The sequence below is a fragment of the Sceloporus occidentalis genome, unplaced genomic scaffold, assembly GCF_023333645.1.
Source record: "Sceloporus occidentalis isolate IW3139 unplaced genomic scaffold, rSceOcc1.0.p SCAF_1, whole genome shotgun sequence".
Classification (NCBI taxonomy): Eukaryota; Metazoa; Chordata; class Lepidosauria; order Squamata; family Phrynosomatidae; genus Sceloporus; species Sceloporus occidentalis.
In genome coordinates, this window is record NW_028316981.1 from 254819015 (window position 1) to 254842210 (window position 23196).

Genomic DNA, 23196 nt, shown 5'->3' on the forward strand with positions numbered 1-23196 from the left:
GGTTGGAGGAGAAGGCAGATTCCATTTGAGAAATGGAGGGAGAAAGGCTCTATCCCCCCCACCCCCATTGATCAGAGCCCTTCCTTGCCTGGGCGAGATCAGATGCCTCCTCGCGAGGAGCCTTCCCTTCCCTGCCTGGGTGAGATCAGAGCCCAAGCGGGCAGGGAATGCCTCTTCGAGAGGAGGCTTGCCTTCCTGCCTCTCCTCCGTTAGAAATGGGCTCTCCCCACACAGAGGGGAGGTTGCAATCCACCGGGGGAAGCCTTGTAGTCCTTTGGCAGATGCAGGCGCTTGAGCAGCCAGGACTTCAGGCGCTTAAAGCGCTGAAGAGATTAAGCGCTTGTAAACCATTAAAATAAAAAATAAAAATAATCCTTATCTCTTATTGAAAGACCACAGCAGACAAAGGGGTGAGGGAAGCAAAAATGGCGACAGCCACGATGGATGGGGACAGAAAGGGCAACTCCCCCAAGGCCAGCCCCATCGCACTCCGCTCCTCCCATCCAGCTAACCCAATTTCAAAGGCTGTCGTTCCTATTTAAATGCTCCGGTTCCTAACTCGAATCAAGGGAAAAACGAAGGTCAGACCCTAGTATTTTTTTAACGCGCGTTAAATGACGAAAACTCGATTCAAAATTTTATACCGCTCTACGATTCGATTTGTAGTGGGGACGATTGCAGGTTGCTCTAGAACCGTTCTAGGTTTAAATCGGATCCTAATAGGAACGCCACTCCTTGGATTCGATTCAGAACGCGGGGTTTCACCTAGTGGGAACATCCCCATAGAAGCTAGAATCCAAGAATATCTGGAGGGCCAGTTTCCTTACTCCATGCTTAAGTGTGACTGAGCTAAAACAACATGAACCAAAAGCAAAACCCAAGATTCAGAAAATTAACTTGAAATAAAGCAAAATGCGTTCCCTTTAGTTTCTTCCTGTGCTGTCCCTTCTGGGCATTAATGTTAATGATGCTGATGACTCAAGGTCTGCAAATGAAGGGAAATGCAACATGTTCATTACAAGCTGTTCTTTTTCTTGAAACAAAACTGAACAGGATGAGAATTTCCACCAAAGTGTTTGTAACACTACAGTATTTCCAGGAGAATTGACCAGATGTGGGCAACCGACATGCAGAGAGAAATCTTCATTCACCTCACTCTTCAAGTGCAATTTATGTTTTTCTGGTGATTTAGACTGCACCCCACATAGTACCTGCCCCTTGGTTGGCTGCGGCTTATGGGAGATGTGTTCAGCAATGATAAAGGCTAGATTTTTTTAAAAAGGGGGAAAAGGGGGCATACAAATATAAATGTGTGTATAAGAGAAGTGTGCACAGTGAAGTCTGACTGAGAGGTGTTTAAGAGCTGGTAGAAGAATATGCATGTTGACAAAGCTTGGGGGGATTTCATATCATATTTTATATTACACAATTATAGCCAGTGGCATTCCTCCACTAGGTGTCACCTGGTGCAGAGGTGGGACTTACAGTATGGGGGTGAAGTTAAAGGGCATGCCACTTTCCTCCCTTCCGTGTGCCATTTTACTCTAAATTGGCGTGCGGCAGGGTGCCCAGAATACCCTCCTTTCTGCATGCTGGTTTATTCTGGAGTAAAATGGTGCAGGGGAGAGTGTTGCTGAGGAGTTGCAAGATATAGAGTGTCTGTTTGACCTCAAAACAAGACCAAATTGGTATTTATAAGGCAGAACATATACTGGAGCAGTTTTAGGATTAAAGTGAATTCCCCCAGGAGGGAAGAATAGAACTTGAAGTCTGTGAATTGCCATGAATGTCTTTGGACAATGGAGTCTAATTCCCAGAGAGAGGTAATCTTGGACTTCTATTCACGTGTAAGCCCCAGATCTATCAACCGCCATCACTCCTATCAGTGAAGGGATTCCAAATTCAATTGATCTATCACAGCTAAGTGCCCTGGTTTCTCCCATGCTGAGCCAACAGGATCTCCACATTTGGAAATGGAAGTCCTTATATGGCAGGCTGGTTTCCTGCACTAAAGGGCCCTCTTGGCTACCTGCCTAAAACATCCCTTTAATATCAAAATGATATCAAAAAGGGGGGACGCAGAGGGAGGTTCAACCTTGAGGTGACAGTAAAATGAGGACAAAAGAGGATGTTGGAGGAGGAGAGAGAAACTGATATTTTAGGAGCAGCTGAAAAGTGGGAAGGCAGAGAAGTGACTTTCTTGTTATTACTGGAGTTGACATTTTCTTATGTCTTTTGTTGGCCTTTATCCCTGTCACAAGTAGGCATGGCCTCTGCCTGCACTGAAATACCTCAAAATATTGTATTTACTGACAACAGTGTAACATCTGAGGTAGAATATATGCCTGTGACTCAACATCTTCACCCTTTGCTCCTGAATGATTTTTAAAACCTTTGGCTGATGAAGAAGCCAGTAAAGCTTCAAAAGCTTGCTTGATGCATTTTCTGCATTTTACACAAAACATCCAGGGGGAGGTGTGTTGGCCATGTAGCAATTCCAGTAACAACAAAAATCCACCAAAGGGTGGCCTGACGGTGCCTGTTTTTCTGCCAGAGGGAAGCTGCAGCTGCCAAACCACACGGCTTCCTGCCAGCAGAAAAAGAACCTGCAAAAAGTGGGTTCTTCTCAAGCCACGGTGGCGTGACAAGTGCACCACTGGCACACTCGTTACATAAGCCCCACGTGGCGCTTATGTAACAATGGAGGCACCTTGTATATAAGTATATATGTATATAATAAAATATACTCTACATATATAATATATATACATATATTATATATGTATATAATAAATATAAGTATATATGTATATAATAAAAAACAAATTATAAGGCACCACCATTGTTACGTCCTTGTCACGTGCTAAAGTTGAGGGACATGTGGGCGCTCCGCCCCCACGCAACCCTAGCACATGACGAGGGCATCGCAAAAGGCCTGTACGTACCGGGCCTGTGATACCTTTATTGGACCAACCAAAATGCGCAATTCTGGTTTTTGTGCTCTTCATGTCTTCACTGAAAACAAATTTAATTCTCCCTGTTACCCTCTTTTTTTTTTGTTTTCTTTTAAAATCAGTGAAGATTCCAACTTTTTAATGCAGTTAAGTTTCCCGCATTTGGGGAAATCACAGGGGTCAGCAAACTTTTGAAGCTTCACTGGCTTCTTCATCAGGCAAGGTGTTACAAACCAAACAGGAGGGGGAAAAAAGAAAATGTTATTCACGGGCCTGCATTTTGCTGTTTCTGTGCTTAGTTAAAATGTATAGAGGGGCATATTTTGCAGGCTGGCCTCTCCTCCTTCTGGCCATATGGTAACTGGGAGATTCTCAAAGTCCTGGAAATTTAAAATCCATTTGCATTTTAGTTGGCCAATAAAGGTATTGCTGTTTTGGGGATTTTGTATGAAGACATGTATGGCCAAATCCAAATACAGTAGAGCCTTGCCTTACACGGGGGATCCATTCTGGACCTCCCCGTGTAAAGCAAATCCTGCATAAGCTTGAGCCCCATTCAATATAATGGGGCTCATGCTGATGGCAGTGCGGCAGGCGCGCACGGTGGGCTCACATGGCATTAATTTAATGGTGATGCAGCTTCTGTGTGAACAGGAAACAGCTTATGGTGCACCCGGGTATTGAGCGGGTGCACTGTAGTCCCAAATGGATAGACTCATTGAACCAGTGGGATTTACATACGTCTAGCCTCATCACAGAAAGTGAATCAATGAGTCTACTCAAGTTTGATCTAGCAGTTGGAATTAGGGCTAAAGAGTAAATTCTTACAGTCAGCCCCATGTATCCAAACAGTCTGCATCCATGGATTCAAACATCCCCTGTTTGGATATACAAATACACATACATATATACAGTCGACCTTCTGTTTTCGTGGGAGAACCTTTCCAGACAGCCCCCCCTGTGAAAACGGAGTTTCACATATATTCAGCTCCCATTGGCTTTAATATAGGCTCATGGACACGGAAGCGCATGTGCGCGCGCATCAGGCACGCACCCCATTATTTAAGAGAAGGTTAAGAGACTACAATAGCCTTGTTTAAATATATGAAGGGGTGTCCTATTGAGGATGGAGCAGGCTTGTTTTCTGCTGCTCCAAAGAACAGGACCTGGAACAATGGATGCAAGCTCCAAGAAAAGAGATTCCACCTCAACATTAGGAGGAACTTCCTGACAGTAAGGGCTGCTTGATAGTGGAATGAACTGTCTGAAGAAGGAGAAATGCTGGATTCCAAGGAAACATCTTCTTTGAATTGCAAATGGACATTAAATTTCCTTAACTTTGAGAATCTCTCAGTGACTGCCTGGGCAAAGCGGGAGGTGCCAGCCTGTTCCCTGCCACCTGAAGTAAGACCAGAAACAGAAAATGCAGGCCTATGGCTAACATCTTCAATTTCTTTCTCCTGTTTGCCTGATGAAGAAGCCAGTGTGACTTTGAAAGCTTGCAACATATAATTGTGCAAAGGTATCACTGTTTGGATGTTACTGGCCAACACGGCTACCCCTGGATGTCTGAGATTGTGGTGGAGCCCCTTTCTTTGGAGGTCTTTAAACAGAAGCTGAGGGGCCATCTGTAGGGGATGCTTTGATTATGAGTTCCTGCATGGCAGAATGGGGTTGGACTGGATGGCCCTTGGGCCTCTCTTCCGACTCTTGTGATTCTCCATTTTTCTTGACTGTGAGGCCATATCTGGTGTGTGAGGAGATACTATTCTTATGACAGGACAGAATGGGCTGGCTGAGGAGCTTTAACTCTTTGTTTGGTTCTTTGCTATGGAATTCTGGGAGTTGGAGTTTGTTGTGGGGCCCCTGTGGGCCCCACAACAAACTCCAACTCCCAGAATTCCATAGCAAAGAACCAAACAAAGAGTTAAAGCGCTGCCTCAGCGGCCGTTGGGATTCCCAAGGCAAAGAGGAGGCGCGAGGCCATTGGCCCTTAAGGCCCTCTGAGGCGGGGTCACGTGGTCCGTCGTTCTGAGCGCGAGGGAGGGGCCGCCTTCCAAGATGGCCGCCCTAGCAACGGCGGCGGCGGGGAGGGTAACTAAGGGCCGCCAGGTAAAGCGGCCCACCTGAGCCCCTCATCGCTCTCTCCCTGCTTCCCCAGCCTCCTCCCTTAAAGAGCATTATGTGGGACGGTTTTTGGGCTCACGGTGGCTTTTTCTTGGGGGTTGTGTGTGTGTGTGTGTGTTTGTTGAGCAAAGCAAGGAAAGTCTGTTTGGATCCGGGGTTTGCTGGTATTATTATTATTATTATTATTATTATTGCATCTGAGGAAGTAGACTGAAGTCTAGGAAAGGCTCCTGCTGCCAACCTCTTTCTCTCAGTGAGTCTCAAAGGTGCCACAAGATCTCTCTACGTATTATTATTATTATTATTATTATTTAGACCTGAAGCATCGATTTCTCCTTGAAGTTAGTCTGAGGTCCACACTGCAGAAATAATCCAGTTTGGGACCGCTTTAACTGCCCTGGCTGAGTGCTAGGGAATCCTTGGAGTTGTGGCACCAGAGCTCTCTCTGACAGAGAAGGCTAAATGTCTCACAAAACTACAGTTCACAAGATTCCCCAGCACTGAGCCAGGGCAGTTAAAGTGGTCTCAAACTGGATTATTGCTGCAGTGTGTTTTGGACCGTGGTCTCATCCAACGCTTATCACTCTTAGGGTGCATCTGCACTATGGAAATAAAATGCAGTTTGACACCACTTTCACTGCCAGGGCTCCATCCTATAGAATTGTGGGACTTTTACTTTTGGGAGGTAGCAGCATTCGTTGGCAGGGAAAGGTAAAGACCTTGTAAAACTACAGATCCCAGGATCTCATATAGGATGGAGCTACAGTGCTTAAAGTCGTGCCAAACTGCATTATTTCTGCACTGTGGATGTACTTTAAGGGATGAGAGATGCACCTGTTTTCATCAATAAATGCAATGATAGGCTATGGGTTCCAGGAGGCTACTGTTGCTTTCATTGGATGCGAGGAAGGAGGGTGCATCTACATTGTAGAAATAATGCAGTTTGTCACCACTGCTTCCTACAGAGTCCTGGGATTTGTAGTTTACTAAGGTACCGCCACTCTTTGGCAGAGAAAGCTAAAGACCCTGTCCAACTTCAAGTCCAGGATTTCATACGATGGAGCTGCAACACTTCAAGTGGTATCAAACTGCATTATTATTATTATTATTATTATTAACCTTTATTTATGAAGCGCTGTAAATTTACACAGCGCTGTACATGCAATGTTTTTAGTTAGACGGTTCCCTGCCCTCGGGCTTACAATCTAAAAAGACATGACACAGAAGGAGAAGGGAGTGGTGGAGGGAGAGGGTAAGAGGTCCAGCAGTTCCTCTCTACCTCCAAGGCCTGGACCAAGGCAGATGGACTGGAGGGAGGGCTTGGCTTCAAAATGGAAGGTTAATCTTCATCCAGGGAAAATATATACTCTCAGGTAGGATAATACAAATACAATACATAGCAATACAGGAAATGGTTTGATAAACAGGCACCAAAAGAACATCCGATGGTAAGCGACAATTATGCAATGCCTGGGAAGGCTTCTCTGAACAGGATGGTTTTCAACTCCATTTTGAAGCTGGTTAAAGAAGTGATGGCTCTTGCTTGTGGGGGAAGAAGGTTCCAGGAGTGAGGGGCAGCAAGTGAAAAGGGGCGAATCCGGAATGGGGCAGAGGAAATCCTGGGCTGAGACAGGAGCCCTTGACTACCAGAACGGAGGGCCCTGTTGGGAAGGTGAGGAGAAAGAAGGTCTGATAAGTAAGGAGGGGCATGTCCATGGAGGGCTTTAAATGTCAACAGCAGGAGCTTATACTGAATGCGGAAAGGGAGGGGGAGCCAGTGAAGGGATGCCAACACAGGAGAGATGTGGTCAGAGCACATATTGCTATTCCATATTGCTATGGAATCATGGGGTTTGTAGTTTTGTCAGATACTTTGCCTTCTTGACAGAGAGCTCTAGTGCCACAACAAACTACAAATCCCAGGGATTCTATAACATTGACCCATGGCAGTTAAAGCATTGCCAGACTGCATTATTTCTTCTATGCAGATGCAGCCACTTTCTTCTTTTAAATAAGAACTACCATATAACGGTTCTCATTACAAAACTTCTTGCCACTATTTTCCTTATAGAACGGCAGCAGTTCCAGTGATAAAAGTGCTGTTCAACATTTTCAGAACCAGAAGATGAAAGCTGACCAAGTTAAGAAAGCTGAATTTTTTAGAACAGGAGATAAGCTAAAGAATCAGTAAGTTTACATCTATTTATTTTATTTATTTAGTGTATTTATACTCTGCCCTTCAACTAGAAAGGTCCCCAGGGTGGCTTACAGATAATTAATTTTACGGTTCCGTACCCTTAGGCTTGCAGTGTAAATGAGGCATGACACATAAGGAAAAGGGAATGGCTGTCAGGGAGTCTGTCAGATGCTGCCTGCTGTTCTGAGTGGCCAGAGCATGTTCCAGTGGCAGTTGGAGCATGGAAGGAGGGTTCGCACCAGCTGCTGTGCTAAGACATAATGGATCTGTGTCTGGCTGCTTTCCTATCCCTTAGAGACCAGATAAATTTTAGAATCAAATTCTAGAATGAAGTTAATTTTTCTAAAACAGTGAAGAAATGCTTTTGAGGTAACAAAGGAAACATTAACATTAGAGGGGCATTATAAGAAGGAACACAGCTCTGAATACATGAAGATTAATATTCTTCAATGCCAATAGCTTGTTCAGCTTTACAAAGATCTATTCTGAATCATTTGGGTGACCTTCCAATAGAATTTTATATGGGTTAGAAAATGTGTGGCTCAGTCACATGCATGCTTACTCAGAAATAAATCCCACTGAATGGTATAAAGTTCATACCCTAAAAAATTATAAGATAACAGCAAACTATTAGCAAAGATTGGTCAAAGAAAAAGAGGTTCATGAAATATTATTACCTTCATTAAATAACAAAATGTCAATTCATAATGTTTATGGTATTTTAAAAGATGTAAAATTACTGATGAATGTTATACTTTATTGGCCACTATGTTCTCTTACTGATAATTGTTCTGCAAAATGTCATTTTTCCTACGGTTTTAATCAATGCCATATTTATTCATAAATGGCATTTCCAAAGACTTCTTGCTGGGGTTGTTCTGGAGAACCCTGACTGTGTTGTCCTTATATGTGTTAGCTTCCAAGGCAATTAGCCTCCAAGGCATTTTAGTTAGGAAAAGAATATAAAGATTAAACCACTTGATCCCAGATATCTCCCCTCCTACTCTTTTGTCCATCAGTGAATGGTAGTTTGTATTTATTACTTTTATATTATTCTAAAAATGATGTGGTTGTAGTTTGTTAATCTGCATTATTAGTCTGCATATTACTAGAATAATTTACCCCTTTGGTGGACCAATTAAAATGAATAGTGACTTTTAATTTTTGTTACAAAGAGAGCTATCTAGACAGAACTTTCAAACTTTCATTTAAGTGATCTTAATATTTATTGTGTACTTTGTTAAATATGTGTTCCTCTCCCAGGCTGGTGAATATCGAAAAAGATAAAAATATCTTCAATAAGAAGAGTGACTTTAGAATGGAATATTGCACACTGGAAGAACTGGAACATAAACTGACTAAAAACCGGAAAGAAGAAAGTAAAATGTTGTTTCGTTATTTTATACCTTCCACTACTACTTTGTTAATAACAGGAAAGAGCCTTCTGCAACTTTTATATCTGTTGTATAAAAACATACGATCATAATTTTTTTTGGCAAAATAGTTTAAAAGATCTCTCCTCCAAAAAAGATGTATATACACATTTTTATTATCTAAATTTGAAAATGTAGGAAAGCCTTTTAATAAAATCACATTTTTGAAGCATTTTGACTCAAAATGCTACACCGTGTTGGCTCTCTTATGAAGTATATAGCCTATGAAAAGCTATAAAAAACAGTCTGTCTAAAAAAAGATAATAAAATAGTTTAAAATGAGAAAGTGATAAGATTTTTTGTTTGTTTTTTTACACAGAAGCTAAAATCCAGCAAAAACTAGCCAGAATTCATAACAATGTTAAGGGGCTTCAGCGACAGCTAAAAGATGTGAAACCAACACCAGAATGTAAGTCTTATACTGATGATTTTTCTAAGCAAACAAAATCTTTGAATAGCTGTGCCTTTGTTTAACCTTAGTAAATTTCCCTATCTTATGATGTTATTATTCTGCTTTCTTCCATCTTGTATTAATTCAAGTTAAGCAGTGATGGATGGAAATGAGAAAACAAACCAGTGAAGCCAGATGCAGATGAGAACAGGACTCCGGCACCCTTATTAGTTGTCTATAAGGATGATGTTCAGTTGGTAAAGATGATTCATGAGTCAGCAGTGTGATGCGGCAGCTAAAAAAGCCAATAAGATTCTAGGCTGCATCAATAGAAGTATAGTGTCTAGATCAAAGGAAGTAATAGTGCCACTCTGTTCTGCTTTGGTCTGGCCTCATCTGGGATACTGTGTCTAGTTCTGGGCACCACAATTCCAAAAGGATGTTGACAAGCTGGAGCGTGTCCAGAGGAGGCCCACCAAAATGGTGAAGGGTCTGTAAATCATGCCCTATGAGGAATGACTTAGGAAGCTGGGTATGTTTAGCCTGGAGAAGAGATGGTTAAGAGGTGATATGATAGCCCTTTTTAAATATTTGAAGGGGTGTCATATTGAGGATGGAGCAAGCTTGTTTACGGCTGCTTCAGAGAATAGAACACGGAGCAGTGGATACAACTACAGGAAAAAAGATTCCACCTAAACATTAGGAGGAATTTCCTGACAGTAAGAGCTGTGCGACAGTGGAACACACTACAGTACATCAAAGTGTGATGGAGTCTCCTCCTTTGGAAGTTTTTAAACAGAGTCTGTATGGCCATCTATTGAGGGTGCTTTGATTGTGTGTTCCTGCATGGCAGGGGATTGGACTGGATGGCCCTTATAGTCTCTTCCAATTCTATAATTCTATGGTTCTATGCATCTATGATTACATAGCTGTTCTTGGGATACATTTGGGTAGATTTTGCAGGGTATTCAGCTATTGGAAACTTAAAATATAAATCTGGTTTTCTCTGATTTCCCTGTTCTTTACATTATTTTAAAATGTGTTACTTTTCCTATAATATTTGGTATGTTTAAATGTCTTTATTCTAAATAATATTCCTTTATTCTGTAGTTGTTGACAAACTAAGAGAAATGATGGAGGAAGCTGAAATGGCAATAAATGCTTTTAAAGAAGAACAGCGACAAATGTGTGTATTTATGTTTAAAGTATTAACAACACATCTTTCTTAGAGCTCAGAATGATTAACTACAAAAAAAGGAAATCTTAATAATGAAAACAAATATCTTAAAAAGCATTTTTTTTAAAAAGAGTGGAAGTTAGCAGCTGTAAAACTAGTTTCTTTCAAATACTTTATTATTTATTGCTTTTTTATTCATTTACTTCCCACCTTTTTCCCAGTTATGGGTGAAACAAAATGCAACTCAAAGCTGCTTACAACATAGTTAAATCAATACAAATTAAACACTCTACAAAACCTGCAATAAAAGTATCAATAAAAAAGGTAGGTCCAAAACACACTGCAGTTTGAGACTGTTTTAACTGTCCTGGTTCAGTGCTAGGGAATCCTGGGAATTGTAGTTTATTGAGGTACCAGAGCTCTCTGATAGAGAAGGCTAAAAGTCTCATCAAATTACAGTTCCCAGAATTCCCTAGTTTTGAGTCAGGGCAGTTAAAGCAGACTCAAACTGGATTGTTTCTGCAATGTGTTTTGGACCTTATTTAAAATACCATTAAACAATTAATGAAATTGAATTTATGAAGTTATGACCTTACTGCAAGTTCAGCGGTTTAAACAGTTCATCTTAAAAGATTTATGACCCAAAGTCCTTCCTGGATTGGAAGGTTATGACAGTACTTTAGAAAGCCATTAAAGAAGGACAAGGCACATCCTCTTTCAGAATGAGTTTCAGAGTCTGGTCACAGCCAGCAAGAAAGACCTGTTCTATGGTATTTTATGTGCTCTGATTCTAAACCTAATCATTACACTTGAACATAGCAATACTTTGCATAATGCTAATTCTGAACCCATAGATGTTATATCGTGCAATATTTCAATGTCCTCCCTTCCTCAAGAGATGCGGTGGCTTAGTGGTTAAGATGCCGATGATCGGAAGGTTGGCAGTTTGAGGCCCGAGTGCTGCATAATGAGGTGACCTCCTGTCACTAGCCCCAGCTTTTGCCAAGCTAGTACTTCGAAAGCATGCAGATGCAAATAGATAGATAGGTACCACTTTAGTAGGAAGGTGACAGTGTTTGGTGCAGTCATGCTGGCACATGACTTTCTTACATGCAAAAATCTTTTTTTAAAATCAACAAAGCAAAATAAAATTTGTTTTTCTTAACCATTGATTTTACAGCAAAACAGTAAAACTAATGAGGAAAGGTAAAGGTATGTCTAGTTCTAACCAACTGTAGGGGGTGGTGCCAATTGGAAGTTTGGCAGTTTGAGGCCCGAGTATTGCATGATGGGGTGGCCTCCTGTCACTAGTCCCAGTTCTGCCAACCTAGCAGTTCGAAATCATGCAAATGCAAATAGATAAATAGGTACCATTTTGGTGGTTAGGACTAGACATTCATGTCACAGGACTACCTTTACCCTTCCTCTTTAGTTTTACTGTTTTGCAGTAAAATCAACATTTAAGGAAAGACAAATTTCATTTTGCTTTGTTGATTTTAAAAACAATTTTGTTGCATGTAAGAAAGCTGTCCATTTAGCTCCATGAACAGGTTTAATGGATGTTTATATTTGCATGACTTAATGAAGTCATCATTCGTTTCTTTCTCTGTTTACTGCCTTAATACATAGTTCCTTCCATTGACGTGTTTGACCCTAAACAGCATACTTTATGCTACATCATGAACTGCTTCTGAAAATTTCCTGTGTTTCAAACATCTTTGAAACATGTAAGCACAAGTTCAGAATTAGTCATACCATTTTTTGCTTTTTGTATTACTTTGCTGTTAGCAAATGTGTTATTAATTACTTTTATAATTATATTAGTTATGAGGAGCTTATGCGAGAAGAAAAGTCTGCTACTAATGAACTTAATGCTATGGAGAGAAAAATGGAGCAATGGGCACTGGGTACTTCAACAACAAGACGAATATTCAAACAAAGCTTACTTCCTCTGGAAAAGGATCTTCAAAGCCATCTGCCTGAAGAAGTACTTGACCTTGAAAGATTCCTTCATCAGACAGGAGGGAGACAAGGTGGTTGGGATGAATATGACCACCAAACCTTTTTGAAAATATTTGTAAAGCATAAAGGAAAACCATCATATATAGACGAAGCTCTTGACTGTCTTCCTGACAGAATAAGGGAGGACATTCAGCAGCATGAAAAATGGTATCAAGAATTTCAAACTTTAGAAGCTCGAAAAAAGGAGGTAAGAGAGTAATTGCTGAAGTAACTAAAGCATTTTCCAGTTTGCAATAGTGTGTGTATCGGAACTGATGCAGACAGCCCTTTTCTTCACTTCCAGCTCTTTATGGTACAATGATTTTTCTTCTTCAGCTGGAAAGGAAGATCTACTTACTATCTGTTAAATATTTAGTAGATGTACATGATGGTGTTCTTTTAATATGTACATGTTGTCTCCTTGGAGTCACAAAGAGGATGAGTGAACTGGCATTTCTTTCGAAATGTGGTGTGTGTTCTGTTGGTTCTGGGCAGAACTACACACTTCCGTCTCTTGACAATTGTCTCCTTTTATTATCCCATGCCCAGTCCTTGTACCTTCAGAGAACATAGCCATCCAACTGTCCACCAGCTGGGGGTTCTTTCCAACTTTCTTTGTCTTTATATAGACTGGCAATTTATCCTTGTTGAGCATGTTTAGCCACAGTTCAGGATCCTTTTTTGTTTCCTTACACAGTTGTGATTTTAAAGGGGTTTCCAGGAGTCACAACTGGGAGACTGGGAAGTTCCAGCCCCACCTATATCATATCTGAATTATTGAAGTTCATCTTGAACTGCATCTACACTGCAGAAATAATCCAGTTTGACACCGCTTTAACTGCCCTGGATCAATACTATTGAATTCTGGGAACTGTAGTTTTGTGAGACATTTAGCCTTCTATGTCAGAGAGCTATTGTGCCACAACAACACTTCCTAGAATTCCATAGCACTGAACCATGACAGTTAAAGTGGTGTCAAACTGGATTATTTTTGCAGTGCAGATGCAACCTTAGTGCTGTTCCTGCTGTTGTCCCAACAGCTGTCTTTACCACTGTCATCTGTATTCTTGGCTTTTCTTGCCCACTGAGTTTGCTGCTGAGGTGCCTTTTGACTACAGCTGAAGTTTCCTGTCCCCTTTCAACTTCTCCTTCACTGTAGGGATCTGTAGCTGTGGCCACCACTTTTTTGTTTCCCTGAGGCCATGTTTCTGCTGAGTTTCATTATTATGGTCACTGAAAATAAATTAGAAACATTAGTTTAATCAAAAGTTATATGAACAACATTATAAGATGCAGGTTTTTTCAGGTAATAAAGGGGCTTTGCAGACTGGTGGGAAAGGCCAGCATGGGGGCAGAGTCAGGGCGTAGTGTCTTCACGAAGCATGCACGACTCCGCCCCCCCGGGTGCCTGATGCCGCATGCTGCTCCACATGGTGCATGGCATCATGGCACGCCTCCGGCACTGCATCCATACAACGTACCACTGAAGGAGTGCCCTATAGCCTCAGCAACATGGCTGTGGCACCTTTTCGAGAGTGCAAAAATGAGCCGCATTTTGTCGCTCCTCTTTGCAACCTGAAAAGGCCTGATCAGGGCTGCGGTGTGAGGTTGCCGTGGCCTCGATCTGGCTAGGAGAGGGATGGGATCCTGCCGCCCCTTAGGGGCTGTCTGCACAGCCCCAAAGTTTTCTGTGCACAGAGGTTTCTGTATGTGGTGGTAGCTCCTGTATGATAAGGCTATTTATATCACAAAGTTTAGTGTAGTGATGATGCTGTTATGACCTTTTTACTTTCTGGATTGTGCTTATTGATGTAATTTTGATTGGCATGACACCTTTTACATTTCAGTGGAACTTATTTCCAAGCAGTCTGTTTATATTTGCACCTGTGTGTGGAAATAAACATTCTTCCCCAGAGTCCAGTTGCTGCTCCCAATATGTTGTTGGAACTGGGAGATTATGATTTGCCATCAATAAAATCTATAAAAATGGAAGGAATTTAAATCTATACTGCCCTGAAAACCTATGAGTTAGGGCATAATATAAATATTTACATTTTTTAAACACTTTTTAAAAAAATTATAGAACTATAGTAGGGAAAATTATGCTTTCCAAATGACATTTGGCTGCAATTCACATTAGGCCTAGCCAGCATAGCAAATGGCAAAGAATGCTGGGAACTATGATCCAGCATCTGGAATGCTTATTGAGTTTCTGTTCATTTAATGGGCCTATTCTAGTGGGACTAACAACTGGATTTACACCATAATTTGTTCTCTAGGCCATTCAGAATTGGAAGATGAAAAAGAAAGAAGAGAAAGAGAAAATTTTAGCCCAGAAGGAAAAACCAAAGGAAGTGCTCACTCCAGGTCAACTTCAGCGTGAAGAAGCTCAAAAGCAAAAAGCAGAAGAAGAAAGGAAAAAAAGACTGGCTGAACTTGAAGCATGGAAAAGGCAAAAAGCAATTGCATATGCAATGAAACAAGCCACTCTGCTACAAGAGGAAGAAGCGAAGGAAAAGAAAAAACAGAGGGAACGTCAGCGGCAGTTTGAGATCAAGTTGCTGTTGGAAAATTACAGTAGACAGAAAAGGGCACAGGAAGAGCTGTTGAGACTTGAGAAAGAAAAAAAGGAGGAAATTGAAAGGGAAGAGAGGAAAAAAACTGCAGCAGAAGAAATTCTTAAGTTCCAAGAGCGAGTAAGTCGACTCATTTGTCTCCCCCATAGTTACTTTGTGAGCTGTGTTGAGTACCATATGTTCTTTGCTTGTTATCTTCTATTACTGTGTGTGATCTGGTGACAATTTTCTGCTGGGAGAAAAAGGTCACATATAGCCCAAAAGATTTCTTTCATGGATTTTTCAGAACAATGACTAATACAAATTTAAACAAATACCTTACCTGGAGTGAATAAAACCTAGATTGAGGTGACACAAAATTGTGCTCACTCACTTTTCCTGTAATTCTGGAAGTAAAATGTCACACCTCATTTGGTGGGAAGGAGAGGGGGATTGGCTATATGTGCTGTTTGCCGAATGCATGTTCTTTGCTTTAAAGGCCACATCTTGAGTTGTTTTTCCTTTCTACAATGTGCAGGAGGAGAAGCAGTGGGTGAGATAAACCATCACAATGCTGCCTCTTGAATGAAAAGTTGTATTATTTGTGGGGGGTGGGGTGGGGGATCAGTTTGGAAGGATGTGCCCAGCTGTCTAGACTGATCTGACCTTTCTTCTCCCCACAAAACACAGTGCCGTTAGTTTTGCTTTTCTCTTTTTCCATCATTCTTTCACTGCTAGAAATATGGACAAATATAGGCCTTTCTTTTTCCTACAAGAGTGAAGATACTGGAAACACAAGCTAATGCCCAGTCACTATGGTGAGGCTATGGATGCTTTCCACAGGCTGAGGCTTGTTTGTTTTTCCAAGTGGGTAAAAGAAAGGAAATAGCTGTTATTGCAAAATTTTATTTCTGAAATTAGGCTTCAGTGTCCAATTGATATCATCAGAGCAGCTTACAAAATAGTAAATATATTAATATTTTTTACATTCTAGGCAGCTTGTTGGTGAAGAGGGAAGGAGAAATGCTATAAATAAATATAAGAAAACAGCACCACAGTGCACAGTTACACTACAACTATAAAAAGTAGAAATGTTAAAAAGCTGAAAAATAAAAATATGTTTGCCTGGCATGGCATGATTACAAAGTGTGAGACAGCTGAAAAGGGTTTCGACAGGTGGGGTGAAACCGCTATAAAAAGGCTTACTCTTTAGCTACCAACCCATTTGCTTCCAAAACACCTACAGAATAGCCTGTAATGTAAATCTTTACAGATATTTTGTTTGATACAGGAGAGAAGAGTCCATTGTAGTAAAATCCTAACCTGTACATGACACAAAGTATAAGCACCAGCACTTTGACCTGAGACCCAAAACAATCAGCCATTAGGGTTGTGGGTAAAATATATCTAATATTCCTACTTGTTCCTTTTCTCTTTGAGTTGGGGAAGGAAGTGTGCCTGCATGGAAATAAAATTCTATATGCAGCACTGTTCATTGGTGAATGAAGAGTTGGAACTATGCTATATGTGATGGCCATTTTGTGCAGAGGCTTTGCTGACGGTTACTCTTAGAATCATAGAGTTGGAAGAGACCACAAGTGCCATCCAGTCCAACCCCCTACCATGCAGGAAATCTAAAAGCATCCTTGACAGATGGCCATCCAGCCTCTGTTTAAAAACCTCCAAGGAAGGAGATTCCACTACACTCTGAGGGAGTTTGTTCCACTGTCAAACAGCCCTTACTGTCAGGAAATTCCTCCTAATGTTGAGGTGGAATCTCTTTTCCTGTACCTTGCATCCATTGCTCTGGGTCCTAGTCTCTGGAGCAACAGAAAATAAGCTAGTTCCCTCCTCAATATGACATCCTTTCAAGTATTTAAACAGGGCTATCATATCACCTCTTAACCTTCTCTTAGAAAATAAGCTATTTGCCAAAGGCTAGCACTGTAAAATTATTGCAGTATTAGTAGCTGTTTTGTATTACATTGGAGTTTGAAATATTTTTTATTGTATTTTTTTCAGGATTTGCATAAACTTGAGCTTAAGATTCAAGAAAAACAGGCAAAAGAAGATGAGAAAGTAGAGAAAGAAAAAAGACTGTCCAAGTTGAGAGAGAAGGTAATACTTTAATATGTTGTGCTTAACAAAAGTTTCTCACTATGTTTAGTTACTCTCAGCATAAGATAAGTAAATATGTTCCTCCTATCTATTTGCTGCCCTTTTAAAGAGAGGTATACATGTCTAGTCAAAACCTAACTCAGTTTAGTGAAGATTATTCCCTCTGCATGTTTAAAATGTCAGTCTCTAGCAGCAACTCTGGGGTGAAACAGACTCGCAGTTTGGAGTGGCCTCTAGCAGCTCCAGCACTGGTTGTCCCTGATTGGCACGGGAGTGCCGTGACTGGGTGGCCTGCTTTGGAAGTGGGCTGCTGATGCTGCACTCCCAAATGGGATGCCACCAGGAGCAGCTTTTTTCGTTCCTTTTTGTGTTGGCTTTTCCCTGTTCGGCGTGCCCTTGGCACTGCTTCTGGCCACTTTAGGAATGTGTTATTTGCAACCTGAAGCTGGAAATTTTGCCTGTCTGCTTCGGGCCTGTATCACCAGTTTCCTGAGGATAAGCCCAATTAGTCAATCAAAGGCCCCATGCAGACAGGCCAAAATAAAGCTGCTTCGGGTCACTTTGGAGGTATGCTGTTTAAATGATGCATGCGTCCTAAGAGGCCAAAAACTGCGCTCCAGTCCTTCTGGCTTCTTAAGATGCCTTGCATCATTGAAACAGCATACCTCCAAAGTGACCCGAAGCAGCTTTATTTTGGCCTGTCTGTACAGGCCCCATGTTAGTGTTTGAACGTGCAAAGGGATTTGGTGGTACCTTTGAAACTAAGAGTGTATCCACACTGCAGAAATAAAACAGATGACATTACCTTAATTGACATGAATATATCCTATAAAATCCTAGGATTTGTAGTTCAGTGAGGCACCAGAACTCTCTGACTAGGCTGACTACCTCACAAAACTATCAATCCTAGAATTGCATAGGAGGGAACCAAGGCAGTTAAAATGGTGTCAAACTGTTTTATATCTGCAGTATAAGTGACAGACAGAGGTTTGTAGCGAAAGGTTTTGTAGACTAGGTCTACTTCATGAAATGTGAAAAGTCTAGAAAAGCTTATTCTACACACCTTTTTTTTAGTCTCAAAGGTGCTACAAGATCCTTTTGCATAGCGGTAAGATAAACATGTCTTTGAGTGTTTGAATAGATATTCACTCTACCTTTCACTTTTCCAAATTTCGTTGTTAAAGAGCCTGGAACAGAAATATAATTGCTGCTGTTACTATTTGACACACAGTCGTCCTTTCGTATCGGTGGGGATCCGTTCCGGACACACAACCCCGCAGATTAAAAAAAATGGGACCTCAAGTCCTGTTGATTTCTATGGCAGCATGGTGTACGCATGGCCATGCACATGCTTCAGTTACAAACAACAGGGCTTGTCATCCACAGAAACTCAAATCTGCAGATGGCAAGAAGAGTGGACAAGAAGAGTCCAATGTACACAGGATATCCAACCCTGTGCAGATCTAAAATATTTTTACTGTACAAAAATTAAGTAAACAAAAAGCAAGCTGGCATTTTTGGGTTGTCTAAGTAGTCACACTCCCCCCCCCCCCTTTGTTTTGACATGCCTAAATAACCTCTGGTGCCTCCAGAGGTCACATACGTAGTTGAATGGAATCCATTTTAATGTGTTCAATTCCAGTGCCACCTGATCTCCGCTTTCTAAAGGCTCCAGAGTTTGCTGGAAAGCACAGCTAAACAAACAGCATTATAAAGAATAAGGAGCTATTTAAACAAGTCTCAGGGAAACTTGTGAGAAGCACGAGTCATGTTTGGCTCTCTCTCTCTCTCTCTATATATATATATCCCAAACTATGAACTTGCCTCAGATCACCATTAACTCTATTATAATAAAATGGGGAGGGGGGAAACCATGTTCAACCACAATTTTGCCTAGCAAAAGCTACCTACCAGAATTCTGATATAAGGGCATGAGTCCAAGAAACAACTAAGAGGCTCGCAATAACTTTGAAAGAGCAGGAGATGTGCAGCTGAGATGTGATAAACAGCCCATGGGATAACGATGCTGCAGAAAGCTTCACTTATGAAAAGGTGGAAAGAAGAAAGCTATTGCTGAAGCAAACCGTTATCAAAGCCCATTTGGACCTTGCAAAAAGACATATGGGAGATATAGCAAAAATATGTGAGAAGGCTTGTTCTTGGTGAGTAAAATTGAGCTTTCCTCTCGGCAAAACACTATGTGTGTTGCAAAGCCAACAATGATAATATAAGAACATAATTTCTACAGTAAATCATGATGATAGGAGATATTATGAGGATGTTTTCCCTTGGCTGGGAAACTGGGCAAGATCAATGGAGCTAAATACAGAGCACTTGTGCAACCAGCCACTTGATCAACTGCCCCCATGACATGTTGGTGCACCCAGTGACACACAGGCACTGCACAATCAAGGATCATACCCTTTCTCTCCATCTTCCATACTTCGTTGAACCAGCTAGTTTGTTAATGTCGTTATTAAATCCTTTGTATTGTTGATAACCTGACATGTTTGTTGCCATTTCACTCCATGGGGTGTGCAATGAGTCAGTGATGCAGTTGCCTACTCATGTGCTTTTGCTTTTGCCAGTTTGCTTTTCTTGGTTTGAACTGTAGCAAACGAGGATGTTTTTTTGCTCCAGTGCTAAACTTGCAAGCTTGGGTCTTTCCCCCGTTTTGGCCATGTGCATTATCTGAACAGGTAGGTTTCGAAATGGGGCAGGACTGTTTCTTTAACTCATGCAGACAATCTCTTAGAAGGGTGCAGTTAAAGTTCAGGCCTCAGGTTGCTAAGAATGTGTAGCAAGAGTTGAAAGTTGCTGTTCAACCATGGTCCCCATCCAAACTGAGAGTTAGAGCAATTTTGAAGGAATGGTCACAAACTGCAGAATCCAGATGCACAAAGTTGGTAGAGACTTGTCCAAAAAGACTCAAGAGTTGTACTTGCTGCCAAAGGTAGATTCTCAGGGGTGAATATTTATGCAGCCAACAAGTGTAAAGTTGTTTTTGTTTACTCAGCTTTTGTGCTAAAATACGTTATTTGTACCTCCAAGTATTGAATATCTTACAGATATCCAGTAGTAACAATAGGTATTAAATTAATTTCAATTCCAGAATGTAACAGGAAAAAAGTGGAAAAGTCAAAGGTGGTGTGTAAAGACTAAGCTGTAAAATCTTACTAAGCAACATTTCCTTCAGAAGCTGTAAAACAGTGGTTCCCAACCTGTGGGTCGGGACCCCTTTGGTGGTTGAATGACCATTTCATGGGGGTCGCCTAAGACCATTGGAAAACACCTATTTAATTACAATTATGAAGTAGCAACAAAAATAATTTCATGGGTTTGGGTCACCACAATATGAAGAACTGTATTAAAAGGTCACGGCATTAGGAAGGTTGGGAACCACTGCTGTAAAAAGATTATACCAGTTGTTTCGAAATGTAGTCGGTTCCAGTTTTGGGGGTATTTTTTGTTTGTTTGTTTGTTTTTGGGTTTTTTGAGTAGCAGTAACTGGAACAATCCATGAAACTGTTTTTATTACCAGCAATAACAAGAGGTCTTGTCTTTAGAAGTAAATGTTGAGTACAAAATTTAATCATAGCACCTTGGTTGATAATTACAGAATATTAGAAGAGTAATAACTATTTGTCCATGGATGAACAATGAAATGAAAGATTAAGGAAAATTGGAGATAATTTCAGTAGTATTAAAAACATGTATAAATTATGTGGGGAAAAAGGTTTAGTTAATTCAGAATTCATCTAGGTTATTTTAGGAATATGTCATATGGTTCATTTTTTAGATTATTATATTTAAGGTTCTCTGCTTAATATCTGTAAAAAATATTATAAAAACATTAAAATGACAAGAACACTCTAGAGTAGTGCTTTCCAAACTTCTCTGACGGTTATTTTTTCCAGCGTGTCACAGACTGGTGCTATTTTTGTACCCATTGGCTACAATTCTTTCTTTCCTGGAAACTTGCTAAGGACTGGCAGCCAATGGCTCAGGGACCAGCAGTCATCAGGGGGACTCCACTGTGAGTGGCACTGCTGTCAAGCTGTTTACAGGATTATTTGTTGCAAGTATATTTTTATTATTTTAATTTTTTTCACATACAACAGGTTGAACTTAATGTCACCCGGGACCCATATAGGTTGTACAGACCAACTAAAGTTTGGGAAGAACGGATGAAAGAGATTGGACCAGAGGGCTCAGGACCACTTCTGCATATTCCACACAGGTAAGGAAACAACAAGATATTTGAATGGTGAATCAAAGGCATTAAAATATACTTAACCAGTATTTTTTTTTATAGGGCTATCCCAAGCTGGCGACAAGGGCTGTAATTGGATATCTGCTGAAAGAAATATTAGACAATAGATACATGTGTACAGTTACTTGCTATTTTATATATTTTGAAGGAAAGTTGCAGAATTTAAGGATGTTCATTTTGTAATGAAAATGAAGTTATGTACACATGAATTTTATGTCATGTTAATAAAAGAGCAGACATATTACATGCACTAATTACAATATGTACTACTTTATGTAAAATTGCATAATTGTTATTGTTACACCCTTTTCTCCACATGGTCATTCTTACACATAGGCATTCTCACTTGTTTTGCATTTTCTTCTCCCCTTGCTGGAACATGAATTTAGCAACATAGGCCTTGTCATATATAGAGAGAACTTGTAGCACCTTTGAGACTCAGGGGCTGTGCAGACCTGTATTTTGCGCTGGTTTGGGGGAGGAGTTTGGGCATAGCGTCTACACAACATACGCCCCAGCTCTGCACCCAGGGTGGCGTGATGGCGCACGCCACACATCGCACAACATCACGGCGCTCCTCCTGCACTGCATACATATGACACAGCACCAAAGGAGCACTGCCAATACATGACTATCCCGCTTTTTGTGTCTCTTTTTATGCCATGCAAAGGCCAGTTTGGGGCTGCAGCATGCAGTTGCTGCAGCCCCGATCTGGTTGTAACAGGGGCAGCTGGAGGCCATCCTTTCAGGGCTGTGTGCACAGCCCCTAACAGAAAGAAATAAGTTGGCAGCATGTGAGCTTTTGTAGACTTAGGTCTACTTCCTCAGATGCCTCAGATGCATTCTGGTTTTGTCATCTGGAAAAAAAAATTAGTAGCTTTTCTTGGTTATAATATTCATAATACATTCTTAGTTCATCTTGAATATGGTTAATGGTTTGGTATTCTAGGGTGTCTCATTACCTTAAAAATACAAGCAGCAAAAAGACAGAGTAATTGAACTGAGAGAACTGAAAATAGAAATGTCTTACATAGCAGTATTGGTGTAGTAATTTAAGTGCTGGACTATGTTCTGGAGGCCAGGGTTCAAATCCTGCCTTGGCCCTATAAACTCACTGGGTGATCATGGGCAAGTCACACTCTCTCAGTCTCAAGGGAAGGCAGTAGCACTTTGAAGAAACTTGCCAAGAAAACGTCATATGTTCTCCTTATGGTAGCTGTAAGTCATAAATAACTTGAAGGCACAGAACAACAAGCATAGCAGTAACCATTCTTGAGGAAGAACAAGTTGTTCCTGGCCTTCCCTATTCCAACCCATACTGTTTATTACTTTTTAAACTAGGCCCACTAGAGAAGCCAACTATCAGCACTGTCTGAGGTGCTTGACCTCAACAGTAGCTATTTACACAACAGAATGTGAAAGCACAAACTCAGTTAGTAGTATTTGACAATATTGCACTGACCAATCTGGAATGATGCACTGACACAGTTGGATTCAAAGTCCTTGGGAGGCTTTGATCACTTGTTTCAATATGTACAAATTATATACAAACTCTCCTGTAACTCTCTCCAACATTCACTGGCTGATATACAGTAAATTCACACTCTACAAACAACACACCGACTTCACTCCAAGCCACTAACTTCAACCCACACTGGGTTTTACAGCACTTATATACAGAGATCCGGTTGCTTAGTGGTTAAGATGCCAATTCTGATAATCAGAAGATTAGCAGTTGGAGGCCCGAGTGCTGCATGATGGGGTGAGCTCCTGTCACCTGGCCCAGTTTCTGCCAACCTAGTAGTTTGAAAGCATGCAGATGCAAGTAAATTGATAGGTACCACTTCTCAGTGGGAAGGTAACAGCGTTCAGTGTAGTAATGCTGGCCACAGGACCAGGAGAGCAGTCCTTGGAGAATGCTGGTTCTTTGGCTTAGAAACGGAGATGAGCATTTCCCCCTACAGTCAGTT

At 41.0% G+C, this 23196-nt stretch overlaps 1 protein-coding gene across 4 annotated transcripts; it reads left to right on the forward strand.

Moving 5' to 3' along the window:
* The first annotated feature begins 4388 nt into the window (after window positions 1-4388).
* Window positions 4389-21456, forward strand: CCDC112 (coiled-coil domain containing 112). Of its 4 annotated transcripts, none has more exons than XM_089492114.1 (10): window positions 4389-4476; window positions 7153-7268; window positions 8542-8657; window positions 9031-9120; window positions 10213-10288; window positions 12104-12488; window positions 14560-14976; window positions 16858-16953; window positions 21075-21193; window positions 21269-21456. In XM_089492114.1, the coding sequence occupies exons 2-10, from the start codon at window positions 7207-7209 to the stop codon at window positions 21297-21299; spliced, it is 1392 nt and encodes a 463-aa protein (XP_089348240.1). In that variant the 5' UTR covers window positions 4389-4476; window positions 7153-7206; the 3' UTR covers window positions 21300-21456. The 4 variants fall into 4 exon arrangements, with proteins under 4 accessions (XP_089348240.1, XP_089348238.1, XP_089348237.1 ...); XM_089492112.1 differs by lacking the exon at window positions 4389-4476 and adding an exon at window positions 4505-4555; XM_089492111.1 differs by lacking the exon at window positions 4389-4476 and adding an exon at window positions 4985-5066.
* The last annotated feature ends 1740 nt before the right edge of the window (window positions 21457-23196 follow it).

Coding starts and splice junctions, on each gene's coding strand:
- CCDC112 (XM_089492111.1), top strand. CDS start 5,016: ATGGCCGCCCTAGCAACGGCGGCGGCGGGGAGGGTAACTAAGGGCCGC. Junction 8,658..9,030: donor TAAAAACCGGAAAGAAGAAA/GTAAAATGTTGT, acceptor TTTTTTACACAG/AAGCTAAAATCCAGCAAAAA. Junction 14,977..16,857: donor TTCTTAAGTTCCAAGAGCGA/GTAAGTCGACTC, acceptor TATTTTTTTCAG/GATTTGCATAAACTTGAGCT.